The 20,315-nt window shown below is 40.8% G+C and overlaps 1 protein-coding gene across 1 annotated transcript in view; it reads right to left on the bottom strand.

Moving 5' to 3' along the window:
• Nucleotides 1-1,354: 1,354 nt before the first annotated feature.
• Nucleotides 1,355-20,315, bottom strand: part of LOC140951401 (uncharacterized) — a 59,307-nt gene continuing 40,346 nt past the window's right edge. Inside the window, exons 29-39 of the mRNA XM_073400642.1 lie at nucleotides 19,844-20,009; nucleotides 18,174-18,283; nucleotides 16,604-16,772; nucleotides 13,315-13,427; nucleotides 12,072-12,252; nucleotides 10,724-10,844; nucleotides 8,540-8,613; nucleotides 7,544-7,625; nucleotides 6,232-6,392; nucleotides 4,964-5,098; nucleotides 1,355-3,461 (exon numbers count right to left, since the gene is read on the bottom strand). Of these exons, the coding sequence (XP_073256743.1) occupies nucleotides 3,355-3,461; nucleotides 4,964-5,098; nucleotides 6,232-6,392; nucleotides 7,544-7,625; nucleotides 8,540-8,613; nucleotides 10,724-10,844; nucleotides 12,072-12,252; nucleotides 13,315-13,427; nucleotides 16,604-16,772; nucleotides 18,174-18,283; nucleotides 19,844-20,009 (1,419 nt within the window). The 3' untranslated portion in view covers nucleotides 1,355-3,354. The remainder of the gene's footprint in view (nucleotides 3,462-4,963; nucleotides 5,099-6,231; nucleotides 6,393-7,543; nucleotides 7,626-8,539; nucleotides 8,614-10,723; nucleotides 10,845-12,071; nucleotides 12,253-13,314; nucleotides 13,428-16,603; nucleotides 16,773-18,173; nucleotides 18,284-19,843; nucleotides 20,010-20,315) is intronic.

Here is a 20,315-nt window from a genome sequence, read left to right as displayed (position 1 = left end):
GAATGAATTTGCGCTGCTACCCTCTTCTGGTTCTATTTGTCAAATTTGTCAATTTGGTGAATTCTTCTGGATTTGTTTCTAAAGGACTGTACATGTATCAGAAATTAAGTAGACTGCAAAACAGTCGGTTTTCTTCTCAAAATCAGTAAAGAAATCGGTAAAGCGTGCCGTAAGAGTCTTGCTCGCGCGCTTCGCGCGCGAGCCTCACACGCCTGTGTGAGGCGAGAGAGCGTCTATCCCCAGGTCTCGCTCTCTGTTTTCAACCTCGTTCCAGACCGCTCGCGCGTACTTGAATACGCAAAAATACGGACTGTTTTGCAGTCTAGAAATTAAGAAAAAAAGTTTAATCGTTTTTTCTTGTTCACTTCACGCCCTTCATAAAACACTGAGGCGAGTCGTGAGTTGAAAATACGACGCGCTGCGAAGTATTTTTGACGATCTTCGCGGTGTTTCATCGGGTGATGAAACACTGTCGAATGCTTGATATTACTTCTCAAACAAAATGGTTTTGGAAGGAGAAATTAAGGTTTCCAAATTGAGCAGTTTTTCATCACATTTCAAAACACTCACAAACATTTCCTTTGTATTTTCTTTATGAGTTATTGAGGAGTTTGAGAAAGAAATATGAAAGAATGGCACGAGAGACGACAGACGTATGTTTGCGAGTGCTAAAGGAAAGCAACAAAAGTAGAGTCGACTGCGACTGTAATGATCATGTCACAGGGAGTCCCACATTACCTTTTCGGGATTGTCGTGTGCACTGTTTTCCGTCAACCTTTCTCGAAATAGCTGTATAACGAACCTCTTTGAATCGTTACGAAGACCAGGGTATAACGGACAGAAAGTTTTTTTTACTGCAGCTATCGTAAAATTCAATGTATGGGATCAGAATCCAATGTGACAAACCCTTTCTTGCTCCCCTTGGCACTCGTTACATACCGGCCGGGGTTCCACTATATCTCTCTTAGTCAAGAGGACCGGGGGGTGCACGGCCCGTACTTGGGTACAGGTGAACGGAAAGCCGCTGAGGATTTAAAACCCTGACGCTGTTTCGGATGACAACCGCAACTTTATTACACTGTTTAGGACAAAGGACAAAATGCAAGCCCTCTTTGAAAATTATCGATTGGTAGAGCAATAGAGCAAATTCACGTGAATTTCATAAAGCAAATCAAATCAATCGTCCAGGCAATAAAAACCCTGTTTATGATGAGGACGGACTTGCACGAAATTATATACCATGTTTAGGACAGACTAGTGCCAAATTATATGCCCTGTTTAGGACAAGAGGACAGAACCATACCCTGTCCAGCAGCACATCCCCGTCTAGGCCATACAAGGGATTACACGCAAGTATAGATACCAAAAATGCCTTTATTTCTTTAAAAAAGTACAATTAGATTGCCACAAACAAGGCTTCCCTAAACCTCAACGTATTACTGAATTGTCTTTACTCTTAAAAATAAGCCACAAAAGACAACTTCATGCAAAATTACATTTTAAAATTCGACACTTAGTTCATCCCTATAAATAGGTATCAAATACCATTGAAGTGTAATTACAAACTAGCCGTGCGATAACTAAAAACGTTTTAACTTCCTTGTAGATACACTGCAAACCGACGTTGACTAAAGAAACCTACATCACGCATAAAATGTTTACACAAACATAGCAGAAACTTTTGATCTTTTAACTTCGCGGTTAATATCGGTATACACTGGCGCTATACAAGCACTCGCAAAGTTTGAAACAAGCAAAGCAAGTCGAGTGGTAAAATATACAACAAATGTTACTTTAAAGGAAATTGAAAAAAAGACAAAGAAAATAGACGAACAACAAACTGATAATTAAAACAAATGTTGAAAAGTTTTCGACCCGTTATTATTAGTGCGTTCGGTCGATGTTCTTCATTGATATAAGAATGCTCAGAAAACTGGTATAATATACACCGCGAGACAAACAATTTCCCGGAGTAAAAAGAGCGGCTACGCTTGTGTGTGTTTCACGCGTTACACTCCAAGTGCACCTATATATTTTTGTTTGCCTAAATTTAACGTGGCACTCAATCAGAAACCAGTCAGCACGATGCAGCCTGCATGAGGCGCGGACGCGAAGCGCGTGAGGAAGGAAAAAAGAAAAAAAATTCCGCCATTTCAGTTTCTTTTTCCCCTCCTCTCGTGTGTCACGCGACCCAACTCTTTTGTCAGAGGGCCTCCAATGAAGCCTGTGTACGCTTCCTTTAAACCGTCTGACGTTTCTAGAAATGTTCTGACATTGAAATTTATCACGGGAAGAAGCAGTCACAAGTACGATATATTTCTCCGCACGTATAGAAGGCTTTACCCTCTGGAAAAACTCTCTATGTAATCACCGCTTTAGCAGATATCACTTTCAAAGACATTATTTTTATAGCTACCGATAACCTTAATGCCTTCAATTAAGGTTGCGCATGTTATTTTGTAGGTCAATTTATGTCTAAAACAATTATAATCATTCTTATACCGGCGGAATACGATCGATCGAACACACTCAAAGACGCCTCTATCTAACACAGCTTCTTAGCAAAAGCATTATCCGACTAAATGAAACTAACAAAGAAAGGAATAGAAATATTTCACGTTTGTTTTACCTCGTGCATTACCTCACAACTCAAGGGTTATGAGTTGGCTTGTCTCTCCCACTACCTAACCTCATGTTTCAAACCTTACTTATCCAGTTCTACAGAGCCACAAAAAGAGCATCCCCGGGACTCAAAATGGCACAATAAAAATAAAGATAAAGTAATTAAAATTTGTCTTTATCACGCCCTGGTATAATTTTCCTCAGAACGGGGGTTTTGACCACTAATTACTAGATGGTGACAGCATAAATGTTAGGAAAGAATAGCCCAACAATTTGAGGCTTACCACTTAGTTACGGCCTCGACACCAACTCGACGTGTAGAGAAGAGAAAGGATTGACTGTTCATGTTTTGCCAATTACATAGAGGGCAATTTTCTTAAAGCATCCCACTGCAGAATACGGCCCTATGAGTAGCTTTCATTTTAATAACACTTTTTGACTGACTTAAGCCCTAGACTTGGTCATTTCAATCCTAGCCATGCACCCAACGGTATCCGTTACGTTAAAAAAGAGAGAGAAAGGAAGAGGAGACAAAAAATCAAACAAAAACAAACAAACAAAGTGGTCTTCGACCGCCACTTTTCGGCTTCTAAGGGATGGTCGATCGGGCAGGTTACATGTCATCCTTGGTACAATGGAAATAAAAAAGATACATAGAAATTGGTCCTTAAACCTCAAAAGTACTGAACTTTCTACTAAAATTACCAACGAGGAAGGACAGCGCTTGAAACCTTAGATCATGGACAGTTCGTCTTGATCACCAAGAGGAATTTTCTCGGAATCTTTGTAAATTTTCTTTCCTTTCCTTGAGCGGTCGCTAAAAATGACGTCGGGGGAATCTATAGAAAAACAACATACGACACGGAAAGGTCATCATCACCATCATAAATAAACTTCGAAGTAATAGTATCACTGTCATTTTGTTAACACCCTTCCTAAGTCGTGTGGAAGTGTAGAGTTTCTTTAACCTATGTTCTACTTAACGTATACAATTCACCGGTACAGCCACACTTTGATTACTGTAATGTAGTATGGGGAAACTGTTCTAAGAACCTTGGCGCCGCTCGCGTTCTGACTTTCTCTAATTATGACTGCAGTACTAGTGAATTATTTCAAAATTTAAAGTAGTCGAAACTTATCCTTCAGCGCACAGTTAGTAAAGCAATAATGATGCATAGCATTGTAAATAACACAGCTCCAGAATATCTGACTTCGCGTTTTGTTCGTCGCTGCGATTTAACTAGTTATAACCTTAGAGAGAATGAAGACTAGCTCGCTGTTCCACAACCCCGTGCTGAATTTTATAAAAGGAGTCTTTCTTACAGCGGAAGTGTGTTATGAAACAGCTTGCCTCTGGAGGTACGGCAATTGACATCCCCTAGTATCTTTACGGAAAATTAAGAGACATAAATTCCGATTGACAAATAATTTAATTAGCGATATTCTGTTTTTACAGACGGCCTCCTTGAAAATCAGGTGTTTTCTTTTCATCTTTATTATTTTAGTTTTTATCTTAGATTTTATATCAGTTAGGAAGTTAGTTTTTCTCCCCTTGAATGTAATGTACCTGAAGGAAATACCGTGTTTAAATAAAGTTACCTTACCTTACCTTACATTACATTATTGATTAATGACTTTCCTTCTAGACTGCGTACATCCGCCGCTTATCTCGTTTTGGTCTTTTTTTGTTCTTTTTGAGATGAAGAGGCGGTTGTACACAGACTTCTTTCGTTCCCACTCGAAAACGATACCGGAAAGGCCTTTTGTTCACACGTGAAACGCTGGTCGCCAGGATTCCAAACCTATGTGTAGCCACACCCACCCCCCGAAGAGGGAAAAAAGGGCGTTTATCTTTCTTCAAGGGAGGGTGCGGCTACACGTAGGCTACAGGATTTCTTGTTCTTTTTCCCCCGTTAGGCAGCGTGGCGTTCGTGAAAGATATAACGTAACAAGCAATCGGATCATACAGTAGACTTCTAACAGTCCCTTGGGATTCGGGATTGTCGCGCAGGCAAGCATGTTACATGAGAGGGAACAAAACCAATCCCGAAACAAAGCCATGTGAATAATTATAAGCCGTTTCACACCTCATTGTGGCGTGGCCGTTCACACTTCAAATCCATTCGGAATACTGAGAGCAAACCAAGCCCTATCCTGTGTACCAGAGGATTTCTTCTCGCCTGCGAATGGGTACTCCCGTGCAGACCGCAGGCAGGCACATCTTCACCCCGCGAAGGCCGAACCCAGTAGCGGCGAAGAAGAGAAGCCGCGCATTTAAAATTTTTGTAACCCAGGGTAACGTAGCCTCAGACACTAATATATAAATTTTCTGTAGTATTACCTGCTTCCATCTCGCCATGATAAACAACTTTCATTTCGTCATCCTCGTGGTATTGATCGCCCATTTGACGGTAGTGCTTCTGAAGGGACTTGTACTTCATGTAGAAGAATATCAAGCCGCCAAGCAAGACGAGTCCTGAAAGAAAAATCACAAAAGTCACAAAGATAGATCTTGCGTTTTTCTTCTAGCCAATAAAGTAGTACATTTGGATTTTTCATCGGAGAATAATAGTAAACCGTTTTCCTAACACGCAATCTGTTAATCCAGGTTTTCCGTCTTTTTCTTCCGTTCTCTTAGTATTACTATCAAAACTATAAAACATCGATTTTGAATGTAGGCACGGCAAAATAAAACTGCTCTCAGGCGGGCCCGGCAATTACTGGGACATTCCAGATACGAGCCCCAGGCTCCTTATCGGGGAAAAAGGGCGAAAATGGGGCGAAAGAGAAGAGAGAGACGAGCCGAGATGTGGATTAAGGAAGGAAAGTGACGTGGCTCGCTCGCCTTGCCGATTTTTTGTGCTCCGTTAATTAATTCGCCGTTTTGCATGAGAATGAAAAATCATCTCCATATCAAAGGCTGAGCACTTAACCTCGTTTTGATGCAGAGGCCCGGGAGAACTCGGAAATGGCCTATTAATTAGCAGAAATCAAAAGTTCGATCTGACAGCAGCTTTTTCTTAAGCACTCTTTCTTATAGCCTGCGAAAACAGCCCCTTCTCCTCGTTCCTCGCCGCTTGGGGCGTTTTGCGAGGAGGAACGTCTGCCACTCAGCGACAGAAATTCCATACTGATGACGTAAATCGATGTTCACATAATAAATTCGGTAGTCATGGGGCTCCAAATGCAAATATGTTCAATTTTACGTTTCTCCAGGTCGATTTTGGTAAAGTGTTGTATTCATGTCCGAGCGAGCTCCAGCAAAATTCAAATAATTCTTCTAGAGAAGTATATATACCACAAATTTTGACTGCTTTGTTATAGATTTATTGCGTTTATATTTGACCTTTGCAGCCATTTTCCTTATGTCTGTCATTCGTAGACAATGGCTAGAACAATATAACTATTCCGACGTCCAATCAGCGCTTATGACCAGATTCAAGACAGATTTTACATCATCAGTATGAAATCGCACACGTCCCTCCTCGCGAAACGTCCCCCAGCGGCGATGAGCAAGGAGAAACGTCTGTTTACGCAGGCTATCTTTCTTAAAACAAACTGAGGCAATTTGACGCTATCCAAACCTTACTTTTGAAAGGAACATCTTACCTAATAAAGCAAGAGGCACTGCAATTGCTAAATACGTCTTCTTTGAGCTACTGTCACTTGATCCACCCTTCAAAGCTCCAACGGTTGGTTCATTTCCTGGTTTGTATTCCGTGGTTTGGGTGGGAACATTATTGTTTGTTCCATCATATGTAAACAGCCGCCTAAAAGGTTGACAGCAGTTAGAAACATCAGAACCAAAACTCAATACCTCTTAATACAGGTACATCGGCAAGTTCTGGCGCTCTCTTGAAAAAACTATTTTGTCACAACATTGACAATACACGAACAAAGGAACTCTGAAAAGTATTTGTGAAATGCTAATATGAGTATAGACCTTATTCACGAAACCTGCCATCTTTATCCGCGCTTTAGGATCGCTGGGTTAAAAGAAATGTCAGGTGGTATTTCTGGGGCAAACAAGTGATAAAATTTGCCAATACGAGAAATCGCGGTCGAATTTGTTTATTTTCTCAAAACGAGAAGACGATTAAAGACTTGCGAAATGTAGAGTTCGAGTTTTGTCAAGTTCTACATCATTATTGCTTGCTGTAAGATAATAAGTTCTACATTTTCTGTTTTCCAGAATAAACAATTTGAATGATTCGACCGCGATTTCATGTATTGACAGATTTTTTGACTTCTATGCCCCCTGAGAAACCAAGCGAAATTGCTTTTATCAGTCTTTTATCTTATCGGTCCTTAACAAAGATGGCGGAAATCGTGAATAAAGTAAGACCAAGCGAAGCCTCTCTCAAGAGAGCTCTGCATGAGGAGAATTTACAAACGCTTTTAAATAGCAGCAACGGGGCAAAAGGACAGTAGATCAGGGGCACCCAACGTCAATTTTTGGAAAATACCTGTTCGGAAGTTGATTTCAGATCTAGAATTTTCGGAATATTATTTTGTTGTAAAATTTCTTGCTTGCCTGCCTCTCCTAGGATTTTCGAACATCTAAAAATGGTATAATTGCCCATTTTTAACGGATTTTTACCCTAAAAAGGTCACCTAGAATTTTCGGGAGGCTTTTTTTCTGGCTGAAATTTTCGAAAAGGTAAGTTTTGATCCCTAAATTTTCGGATCACTAGACTTTCAGCAAGGAAATGCGAACAGATGAAAAATTTTTCGGGGATAAAAATATGCCTATATCTATCGTTTAAATACTAAAATACGTCAACAACGCTATGTTTGTGTGGTTTTGAACTATATTCTCGTTGGGTGCCCCTGAGTACATTACTGTTTGAATTCAGCGTTTGGCTGCACAAAAGATTTGTCAAAAAGGGATGACCTCAAATGGAAATTAAGTGTAACATACTGTAAACTGCGAGAGGTTAGCATCCAATCCGATACTTTGAAGCCCTTATTGAGAGCTGATTTCGCCCGCTCCATTCCAAGACCTGCAGAACGTACCAGACATAATTTCAGGATCAACTCTAGAGTCTGTTACTTTTAGAGATATTTCACGGGTTCCCTTTCTTGATAGCGGGGTCATTTAAATCGGAGTAAACTATTGCAATGTTGTAAACGCGACCATCTAAGTAGCTCCATCACGATTGCCGTAAGCTCTTCAAATTTTCAACGGGACTAGGCAGGCTTTCGCTTAAGGACTGTTTACACAGGCGATTTTTGCTGCGATTCGTGCTGCTTCTATTGCTTCCCTGTATGTAGTAGATACCTTTAATAGGTCGTCCGCGGCCAGTTCAAGGAAAAATTCTACAAGTAATTTACAAGTGTGGCTATTTTTTTCATACTCAAAAACAATGACTACACTTGTAAATTACCCTCGTAAAAGCTTTATTTAACTGACCGCTGATGTAAAATCTTTCCTACCAAGACGGCAAAAATAATTTTTATCTCATCTCTCTCTCAACATCACGAAAATGTTTCCTCGAACAAATGGCCCTAATGCATATTTACGTAAGACGAGCAAAATTTCAGAACCAAATCTCGTTTGTGAACAAAATTCGTCGCATTTGCACTTTGCGCATGGGTATTCTTTTTGACTCTAACGTCTTGGGAATTTGAAAATGTAAAATGTCCCAACTTGATAATTTCAAAACGTCTGTCGTAACCATGCTGAATCGCCACTATTCATGCAACCATTCACAAGGCACAGGCAAGCCTAAATGAACCAATCAGAAGTGAATAAAAAACACAAAGCGGCCGCTATGTGGAAGAAAAGGCGTGTGAGCGAATATCAAACTTGGATTTGATTTTACTTCTGAGTGCTTAAAAAAAAATGGCACGAGATTATTTAGCAAGTCTCAAGGCGAAGAAACAGACAAAACGTAATTCGAAACCAGAACATTACCTGTGGCATTAAGCGGGGGGATAAGATCGAACTCAACATTGTGGCCTTTGACAACAACGGCAGCTAAACGAAGACTGAAAAGAAGCAGGAACAGAAGTTATCATACATAGGGATGTTTACAATTAGCAACTATGTTTCAACGATTCGCAAAGACGATTTTTAGCGCAACACAGGGTTTCAACATTGTCCCCATATTGTTTCGAGTAGTTACAACAGTTTTCCAACATTGCAATGCTGTGCTGCGCTGAAAATCGGCGTTGTGAATCGTCCCGTGTAACATCATCTTTAAGCAACATCGACGGCGACGGCAACGAAAACGTCACTTGAAAAGTAAATTCGCGCTGTTTCAAACTTTACCGCCCTTATTCCATCTCATTCAATTCGTCAAAAGTTGGCAATTTTTTCTGGAGTTGAATTCTAAAAGACTGTATCGAAGTTCAGGAAAAGAAAAAGAAAGTCGTTGTCTTGTGTTCAAGTCCTCCAAAAAACGTGAAATTGGGCATCTTCACATCGTGGTCGTGCAGTGACTACAACTGAGAACATGATGTACAAAAAGCGTGATGCACGTGAAAAGTTGTTGTTTTGCCAATCTAAAGGTGATGTTACACGAGACGATTCGAAACGACGATTTTTAGCACAACACAGCGTTGCAACATTGTTGCGACATTGTTTCGAATAGCTGCAACATTGTTCCAACATTGCAACCCTGTGTTGCGCTATAAATCATCGTTGCGAATCGTCTCGTGTAACATCACCTTAAAGGTGAAACGATTCGCAACGACAACACACAACACAGCGCAACACAGCGTTGCAACATTGCTTCGAATGGTTACAAGATTGCAGCGCAGTGTTGTGCTAAAAATCGTCGTTGCGAATCGTCCCGTGTAACATCATCGTAAAACTATTGCTTTTTTGCCGTTGTAGTTGCCGTCACCCTTGCCGTCGTCGTTTCCTCAGCTCCCTAAAGGTGATGTTACACGGATCGATTCGCAATAACGACTTTTAGCGTAACGCAGCTTTACAATGTTGGAACAGTGTTGTAATCATTGGAAACAATGTCGCAACAATATTGCAAAGCTGTGTTGCGCTAAAAATTTTCGTTGCTAATCGTCTCGTGTAACATCACCTTAATGAGGAGGGTAAGCAACGATCATAACAACGAGAAGGCAAAAAGGCAAAAGGTCAAGTTCATTTTGTTAAATATTGCCAATTACGAGTTTTCTTTGAGACTATTTGAGAATTACAATGTCCGAAGTTTGTGTCAAACAAATGTCTCCCAAACATTGTCGATCAAACTTTGAAAACTTGTTAGGTTAACAAGTTTTAAAAAACCATAACTGGAATCCGTATCAATCTTCTTCAAGTACTGCCATGCTGTGTTATTCATATAGTTATTAGTTTAGGTAATAGCATGATTTGTAGTGATATTTGGCATAAATACCACGAGTGATATTTCGCAATTGTTATATGTAATTTCACGAGCCGTTAGGCGAGTGAAATTTGAGACAATTTAGAAATATCACAAGTGGTATTTATGCCAAATGTCACGTACAAATCATGCTATTATTTGTTCATACTACTACCCACAAAAGGTTTGTAATTTTCACATGTAGGTATTTCAAATTAAGCTGAAATACCACTGCTCTAAGCCAATCAAATTGCAGAAATTTCTCATGTAGTAATATAAAATCAGTTATTTCATGTTTTACTCAGTTTGGTGGCAGTTCGTACTGTTTGAATTTTGATAATTTTCATGACACAGCTCCTTAAAATTGGCGAGAAAAATAAACTTTGCACGTGCATGACGCTTTTTGTTACATTTCCTTCACGTTTTAAGGAGAACGCACACTCAAGAAAAAGATTTCTTTCTTTGTTTTACTGAACAGCCCTTCGGAATTCAATTCCAGAAAAATCCGCCAACATTTGACAAACTGCGAGAACTGGAATAATCGTGACAAAGTTTGAAACGGCGCAAATTCGTTTTCGCTACCGCTGCCACCGTTGATGTTGCTTAACCTCTCCAGAACGGTGATGACGATGGTGGTCACGATGATGACTTCCCTTCTTGTATAACTGACGCGAAACTTTCTTACCAGCGGCGTTGAGAAACGCACTCTAATCTCCTTGTCGGGGACAGGTACTCATGGGATAATTTACTGTAGAACTTTAAGAGGCTACACTCACTCTGATATGCCCGCTTTTTTACTTGCAGCCTTGATGAATTCCGGTATAAAACTTTTAACATCTCTAGAATCCATGTTGGCTCCGTTATATTTCAGCTGAAGCCGCTCTGTGCCTTTTGAGGCTGTGGAAAAACATTCACAGTCAAATAATGTGAAAACCCCTCTGGAGCTACATCATTTTTATGCAATGTTTTAAAACATTTTAAACTTAAAATGTAATTATTCGGGGATTTGACCTTAAAAACATGTTTGCTTCCAAAACGAATCCATACTTCCCCACCCTACCCCTCTACCCAATCAAGTCTCTGGACATCACAGGAGGAAGCAGGGCTTCAAAAAATAACCCTATGATGATAATGCTGACATTTAACCCTGTGATAAATCTATGATAGTGATGGTGTGACAGAGATATTAGAGATTGTGATCGTACGATAGTGATATCAATAATGGTAGGTGTGATATCAATATTGGTAGGCGTGAATAATGGTAGGAGTGATATCAATAATGGTAGGAGTGATATCAATGATGGTGGTAGAGATATTAGCGAGCTTTAGATTCTAGGAGGAGGACGACTACGAGACCGAGATTTTCTCAAAACTTAGCAGTGCTCGCGCGCTTTAACCAGCGTCATTTTTGGCGGGAAAACGTGATAGTCGTTGTCATTCTCTACTGGTTTTAGCGAGAATGTCATAGTGACGGAAAGAAGTTACCAAATGTTAGAAATTTGCTCATTTTTGGATCGGGAGAGGGCTTAGCCTCCTTCAATTAAAATAACAGTGTTAACTTTTCTGATAAAAGGTGTACCTATCTTTTGGGAATACGCGATAAAAACTCAAACTTCGTTCTTGTAGTCGTCCTTGCGTCCTCGAATCTAAAGGCCTCTACTAATGATGGTGATGGTAATGGCAATGGTGGTGCTAGTGATGGTTATATCAATGATGGTGATGATGAAATCAATGATGGTAATGGTGACAGCCAATGATGGTGATGATGAAGACAGAAAGGCCTCTACCAATGATAGTGATGGTGATATCAATGATCAGATGATGATGTTGATATCAATGATTGTAATATCAATGATGGTAACGATGGTTTTAATGGCGGTGATGATGAAATCAACGATGGTGATGGGAAAGGTGATATCAATGATGGCGATGGTGATATCAATGATGGTGATGACGAAGACAGGAATGGTATTGTGTGCTGCTGGTGATAAAACTACAGTGAACGCGAGATGGTGATGACAACCATGATTAAGGCGATATGATCAATCACGACTAGCGATTATGGTGTCACTGACGGACGTAGTGTTTTAACAAAGGAATTTAAAATTGTCAGGTCTCACTAACCAGGGTATGTCCTTTCGACACTAGGTTTCGGATGCTGCAAAGCTTCTCCAGCACCGTTTTTAGCTTTCACAATAAAGGTGTACGCTGTATTGCTAAACAGGTTCTTAAAAATGTAATAATGAGTTGAGCCATCTACGGTGATCTCCTCTGTCTGAGAGGGACGAACCTGGCCCCATGTGATCTGTAACAAAGCAAAAAAATAGAAACCATGGGGGGTACTTACCATTTACAAAGGAAAATCGGAAATCCCGGGTGGAAAATCAAATGTTTTGCGCCATTTCTTTTGGGAAGCTTCAGAAAATATGGGATGTCTTTTGAGGTGATGCACTTTTTTCGGATCAATTTAGGGTTTAGGGGAAACTGACCACCTACCCCTCCCCTGAACCAACATTTTGCCCTAGATGAGAAGAAAGGGAGGGCTAGGTTGGTTTGCCTCTACTGCTGTTTTTATTTCACACCGCGCATATTAAGGGTGAGGTGGGTCACAGTAAGCTCACTTATGGACCTAACCTGAGAAAACAACCGAGAATTCGAGACGAGATGAAATGACGTCTGAGGAATCAACGCAAAAATTCCATACTGATGTCGAGTCACTACCCAGATCTGGGTGGTGCTTCTGATTGGTTGAAGCAAGTTTCCCTCTTAGCACGACAAACCCAGATAAGAGTAGAGACACGTCATCAGTGTGGAATTTCTGCGCTTATTCCTCAGACGTCATTTCGCGGGGAAATGTAGGCGGTTTTCTCAGGTTATCATGCTGACGTCCGGTTGTTGTTAGTAGGGGCCTTAAGATCCGACGAAGGCAACGGCGACGGCAAAGAGAACGTGAAAAAAAGAAATGCGTGTAATAAGCAAATCAAAACAAAAACTTTGCAGCACACTTTTTTGTCCCCTTTTCCGTCACCGCACGACTAGGACAAACTTAGAATTCTCCTACATTTGACAACGCAAGTGAGTTCGAATAATCGTGAGGAAGATCAAATAAATGCGAATTTACTTTTTAAGCCACGCTTTCGCTCCCGTCCCCGCCCTCCGGGATCTTAAGGTCCCTAATAGGCCCTGTCCAGACGAATCCAGGTAACAAAATATGTGGTTTCAACACTGTCCGGATTATTGTGGACGACGCCTAAAATCGAAAGAGGACATCTGAATACTAGTCTGTCAGATTCCATTCCATTCCATCCCATCCCATTTATAAAAGCTACCTTGTCGATTGACAATGAGTACATCTTCAACAAGATACCTTGTATTCTTTGATATCTCCATTGGGTGGGTCTGGTGTAGACCACGTGATCAGAATAGTTGCTGACGGAGGGTCCATGGTTTCTGTTGTTACATATTTCACGACACCAGGAACTAAAACAGGAACATTTCAGGTATAAATAGGAATAAAATTTAGACATCACGTTTTAAAGGAAAGTTTGGTCTCAAGGTTCATTCTACGAGATTTGAGCGTCACGACAACTTTTATTCAAAAATCGAAGGAGCACTATGACAGCTGTCTGGGCAGTAAACCATGCTGCACCAAAGCCAAAACTGTAACTCAAATGGACACGCGTACAACCTCTCTTAACCCTGGTTTCCATATGATTGCTGCAAAAGACCTCAGCGATCGTAGCGACAACGATCGCGGAGATAGAAACGTTGTCGCTGCGATCGCTGAACTTTTTTTCAGCGATCGCAGCGATCCTATGGAGACCGGGCTTTACAGATTTCATAATCAACTAGCGCTTACCATATTTGGAAGACGCGAGCAACGTACCATCGATTTCCACAAGTTGTTCCAGATTTTCCAAAAAGTTGCTCGTAATTTCTCAAAAAGTTGCTCAAAAAGCAATCAAAAGTTGCTTTTTGTATCGACAGTTGATCAAAAAATGTTCGCAGAAACAAAAACTTTTTTTGGTCTGATGCTAAAGTATTCAAATTGTACAACAAAAGTAAGATTTCTAAGCATTTTTGTGCAATTTTACGGCGTTGCCAAATAACTTTATCCTCAATAAAACCAAAAAAGGTAATGAACCAATAAAATTGTTGAATATCCTTCTCCACCCGAGACACTATAGTTAGTCGAGTGTGAATCTTCGTCCATCATTTTGAATTTTCTCTACAAACCGCTGCCCCAGCAGCCCGGTTGATTTCATCTTGCGCCCATGATCTGCCCCAGGAGGCGAGGATTTGGCTCCTGTTTTACAGGAAATTCATAAATTGTCTACTAAAACATTGTGTAATATGGAAGAAAGGCCGCCAATTTACGCACTAAAAGCTGCTCCGATATCTCCGAATTAGAAGAATTACAAAAAGTTGCTCGAAATACGAGAAGTTGGCAAGAAGTTGCCGAGCAACTTGTGGAAAGCCCTAGCAAAAAGCATCGATTCGATGGTATATTTGATTGGAAACGACGCTGACCGATGGTATATTTACGCAATAGACCACACTTTCTATGGGTTTACCGGCGTGATAACCCACTTGGGATGTTGGGAGAACACGAGAAAAGCTTGTAAATCACGAGCCGAAGGCGAGTGATTTACAAGCTTTTCGAGTGTTCTCCCAACATCCCAAGTGGGTTATCACGCCGGTAAACCCATAGAAAGTGTGGTCTATTGCTTTTATAAAATAACTTTTAATAAAATGGAGTCTTTTAGGTAAAAAATATGATTTTAGTACCGTGATCAAGTCATGTCTTCTCTCTAAAGTCATCATAAGCCAATCACGACTCACGATTTAATAGCGCTAAACTTTCTCAAAACTCAGTTCAGTCAAACAACAAACAGCAGCACTTCAAAACACGAGTTTTTGCACTCATTACATGATAACTTATGAAAGCTGTTTTACAGGAAAAGTCAACACATATTCATGCGAACGTACAATGAAAGAATACGTTCATGGTTTGTTTACTACAGAAGTAGAAATTGATTGAACATCAGACTGTACGCAGCTGTATTTTGTTGAGTCGATCCGTAAGAATTTCGTGCTTACAGAGGGAACTGGCAGCTATTGTAATGGAGGACTTCATTCACTTTTTACAAGCCGCAGTGGTTTAAGATCTGTTTCCTGGATTTTATTATGATCAAGAAATGCTGCGGTAACGACGTGGCTGCATTTGCGAAGTTGTCGCATGTAACTTTATATGCACGTACAGCGACCGATGGAAATATGTCAGTGGTGGAGAAAGGTTTCTTTGCCGTAGCCACATATTGGCGTTAATATTTGTCGATTTGTGAAGTCAGGTGGTGTGAGGTAGGTCATGGCATCGATATCATCGAATAATTTGTGCAAATGTTGGAAAAAACTAGCCCGAAACTCTGACATCTTTCATCATCGTTGGCAGCTTGTTTACAACCTCCAGCGGCCGATTTTGTACCATATCTTGATCAGAGATCTCTTTTTGAAACAATTTCTTTGATTAAGGAATTTAATTTTGAAATAGAATAAATCAAGAATGCTAAAACTATCCGTTTTGTTGCTGGTTGGCACGTGGTTAAGTTTTTCCTAGAGACTTTCTACACCAGAAATTCACACAGTTGTTGTCTTTCTCTGCGATTTGGCATCGTCGTGAAATGTAAACTGCTTTCCAGCTTTGTACTTTATAACTTCTGAAGCTATGGCATTAGCGAATTGTAATGCTCAGTAATAAAATATGGAAACCAACTATTTTAATATTAAGAAGGACTGGGTAAGTAACTTGTTCTGTTTTTTTTAGCCTTTCTAAAATCGTTGTTTGCAGATCAATAGCCGGTTTTGTTTATGGCTCGTGGTCCGGATGCCCTTTTCTATGGGTTTACCGGTATAATAAACCATAGGTTTTTGACCAATCAGATCACGCGTACTATCTCAGTTATTTTATAATTGATTAGAAACGACGCTGACCGATGGTATATTTGATTGCAAACGACGCTGACCGATGGTATATTTGATTAGAAACGAGGCTGACCGATGGTATATTTGATTAGAAACGACGCTGACCGATGGTATATTTGATTAGAAACGACGCTGACCGATGGTATATTTGATTGGAAACGACGCTGACCGATGGTATATTTGATTAAAAACGACGCTGACCGATGGTATATTTGATTGCAAACGACGCTGACCGATGGTATATTTGATTAGAAACGAGGCTTCTTAGAATAAAATGAACAAAAAATGGAGGATCCGAAGAAGAAATAGCCAAATTTCTGACTAAAACTGAAAGCAATAACGAAAGGAAAATAAACGCAAAACATATTGCCCGATTGATGTTTTCGACTTTTTGAGGAATTTCTACTAGAAAAATCTGTTCATATCCTGAAACCGTGCCGAGAAATAGGCCAAAGTTTTGAATAACGACTGACGAGGAGGAAAGGTTGGTAAGAACTTAGAAAAATTTTGAACGAATAATAAAGCAATTATTGAATTGATTTTCGTATGCTCTCAGAGGCTGTTACCAGTCCACCTCGGCCGTCCTCGTCTGCGTAATTCTTCACATTATACGCGAAAGCCGAATTCAATAATCGTTTAAATTATTTTCATTTCACTGCTAAGGGAGGACTTACCACTTTCACTGGTTCGACAAATTACAACTGGACTTCTTGCACTAGAGCCTACGTCATTTTTAGCGGAAATGCTGAATTTGTATTTGGTGTAAGGAAGAAGACGTGAAACGGTATAACTTGTCTTCTCTCCTTTTACATCCAACGGCTTTGTCATTTCGAATGAGCTTTCCTGGAAAAGAGATTTTAAAAAACATTCTTAGTATGGTGCACTGAGGTTGATTACCACGAAATAATAAAAATAAATAAATAAAAAATACTTAATTATCCCTTAGTTTTAGCTTTAGTTTTACCAGCTTTTCTGGACACAGGCCTGCCCAAAGGGAATGTGCACGAACGGGACACAGGCCCCCAAGGTGCAATCCCTACCCAATCCCACAACCCGTATCGCCACACCACCGGGGTTTACGTCTCCTGCTCTTTTCGAACGGTGGTGCGGGTTCTTTTACGTCCCACAAGAACAGATCAGTGAAAGTGCTGTGAGACGGGACCTACGGTTTTTCGTCCTTTTCCGAGAAGACTAGAAAGTCTACCAGGAGACGGATGACTGTATTCGCAGGCTAAAAAATATAATGATGATAGTGACAGTACTTAGGTCTATTCCTTAGTATTCCATGGCGCATCCTTACTGCACATAATTTGGCGCGTAATAAACGTGGGCACATACAAACATGGGGACTGTTTTTTTTTTGCTGTTTTTTTTTAAATGGGAAGTAACTTTCTTTCTCTAGAATAAATATAGACTAATATCCAGTGCAGAAAAGGAAACAATGGTCGAAAACTGGTTATAACTATGCACTTGAAAATATGATCATATTGATATTTTAAGGAATTATTACAAATATACAAGTTGCTACTGCTGCTAAACGAATATGGCGACCCCCAATTTTAGTTCAAAATTTGACTTCCTATAACAACCGATTGGTAAAGTTTGACAAAATCTCACTGCGCGGGGTCAGTTCCATTTCAGAGGAGTGACCTTAAGCCATTTTTTTTTAGTGTCATCCCCCATTATTCCCCACCCCCGATCCCCCATTCCCCATTATTCCCCACCCCCGATCCCCCATTCCCCATTATTCCCCACCCCCGATCCCCCATCCCCCATTATTCCCCACCCCCGATCCCCCATTCCCCATTATTCCCCACCCCCGATCCCCCATTCCCCATTATTCCCCACCCCCGATCCCCCATTCCCCATTATTCCCCACCCCCGATCCCCCATCCCCCATTATTCCCCACCCCCGATCCCCCATTCCCCATTATTCCCCACCCCCGATCCCCCATCCCCCATTATTCCCCACCCCCGATCCCCCATTCCCCATTATTCCCCACCCCCGATCCCCCATTCCCCATTATTCCCCACCCCCGATCCCCCATTCCCCATTATTCCCCACCCCCGATCCCCCATTCCCCATTATTCCCCACCCCCGATCCCCCATTCCCCATTATTCCCCACCCCCGATCCCCCATCCCCCATTATTCCCCACCCCCGATCCCCCATTCCCCATTATTCCCTATCCCCATCATCATCGTCGTCGTCGTCGTCATCATACATTCACCTAAAATTATTTACCTCATAAATTTCATAGGATAAACCAGGACTATACTGAACAGGAGCCCATGCTAGTGTAACTTGATTTGGACCTCGAGTGGAACAGCGAAGATTCTGAGGGATTCCTGGCTCTAAAAGAGCAAACATGTTTTTTTTTTTTACTTTGCTGTGGACCGGGAGAAAACAAAGAAACTCCCGAATAAGGAAGTTCAATAGGACGGCAGTAAAAAAGGTCGTTATGCGGGCCTGCGTTATAAACGATTCTCGTTTGACCTTGAAAAATTCTTTGCGAAAGTTTTGTTTTTTCACCAGCAAGTATATAAAACTGATGAAAACATTAACCCTAAGACGAACGGAAAAGAGAATCATTTAATTGTCCCTGCAGGCAGCCCAGTTTTTGTACCTCAAGTAATAGAAAACTGCTCTTTATCCTAGAGTCTTTTTTCAGCTTGAACAAAGTTGTCTGCTCGCTAAATCAACCAAACGGTGCGCGTATTTTTGTCTGTTCGACAAAGCAACCATTTTTTATATTCTTGCTGTATTGTTATTCTGATTTTGTTCGTGAATAATCAATTAAAGGTCAACCGGACATCGCTTTGTCGGATTCTGTTCCATATTAAATTTTACAATGACTGCGGGGCGAAAGATGTCATTTGTTAAATAAGCCATTCTTTATACATCGGGCTGGTTTGCCTCTTGGTCATTTAATATTTTCATGATTTTGCCTTTGCTTAAGTCAAGTATAGTAGCGATAATAATGTATTTTGGTTTTATCCGTTTCGCGTTCCGATCAAAAACAGAGGTTTTCGAAAGCACTCTCTGGAGTGGAGATTTTTGGAATGGAGGTTCAGCGTATTAGTGTCGGCGGGCGAAAACTGAGGTTTTTGAAGACGCTTACGTCACCGCTCCGCTTTCGTAGACATACACCTCCGTTTTCGATCAGATTAGAGTGGAAGGAAAGCAAAAACGGATACAAGGGTCTGCGTTTTCAAACGAAAACGTACTAGTATGGACGGTTGAAAACGCTGTGAAAAAGCCAGTGTGAAAGAAAACTTTTACTGCGTTTCTGAGAAGCTGAAAACGGAAGTTTTCGAAAACGTATTAGTGTGGAAGTGGCCTAAGAAAAAGTGGCGGGTATACAGTCTCTAGCACGAGCAAGCATATTACCTCAAAAAGATACGCGTCAAAACGTAGCGTACTCAAATTGTTTTCACCCGTCCACACGAAAACGCTAAGACGATAGAATACGATTGAATGCCTTACAGGGCATGCCCTGTATCATGTGTGACAGCATCGTATTCGAAAAACTCCGTTTTCGCTCGTCCACACGAAATCGATATGCCGGCGTTTTCAAAAATCTCCGGAGATCGCTTTTGAAAAAAAGGCGCTTTCGGTGATCATTATCTCTGTTTTCAAAAAAAACATCCGCGTCCATACGCTGCGTTTTGGAATCGTTTTTAAAAAGCATACGTGTGAAAGAGTCCCTTGATTCTCGGGAAACAAAATTAACTGTTTCCCTCGGGACCGGTAATTAAGTGTTTATTATTGTCTCACGACTGATTAATGATAGAACAACAACAACACAAAAATATTGAACGGACTTGGCCAAGGAATTTAACCTTATCAAAAACGAAGAAATATATATTCTAGTGGAATAAAAATAATTAAAATTATCACAAAATGAGACTTACTTAGAGTTTGAGTGCTAAAGCTAATGCTTGCTTTCGGTCCTTCGCCAAGCTCAGAATACGCCCAAACAGAAACAGTGTAGATATTTCCTGGATTCAAATTACAAACAATTTTAAAAGTTGAGGCGGCATCATTGATCGAACTGTCGTTGACCCGAACTCTGTAACCCTGCAATCAAACAAAGACCAACATCGTAAATTGGCCGGGTTAACTGGTATGACTTGTAACCACAAAGGCTCTGGGGATCGTTTGGAGGAACAACAAAAGCATGGCGGGGATCAGCAAGCCACCGGTGAAAGACGCTCTCAAGACCTTTCCGACTGAAGCAGGACCCAAACTAATTTTCGGACGGTGGCTGGACTGAGTGGCCGTAAGGGACACCTGAGTCGTATTAAAACAAGCAAACCTTTGGCAACGACAGTTTGAGGATGGCGTAACACAGTAATAGGGTAAGTCTGAGGCTATAACTACACA

The sequence above is a fragment of the Porites lutea genome, chromosome 11, assembly GCF_958299795.1.
Source record: "Porites lutea chromosome 11, jaPorLute2.1, whole genome shotgun sequence".
NCBI lineage: Eukaryota > Metazoa > Cnidaria > Anthozoa > Scleractinia > Poritidae > Porites > Porites lutea.
The sequence above is the reverse complement of the archived record's forward strand: the minus strand, read 5'-3'. Positions and strand labels throughout refer to the sequence as shown.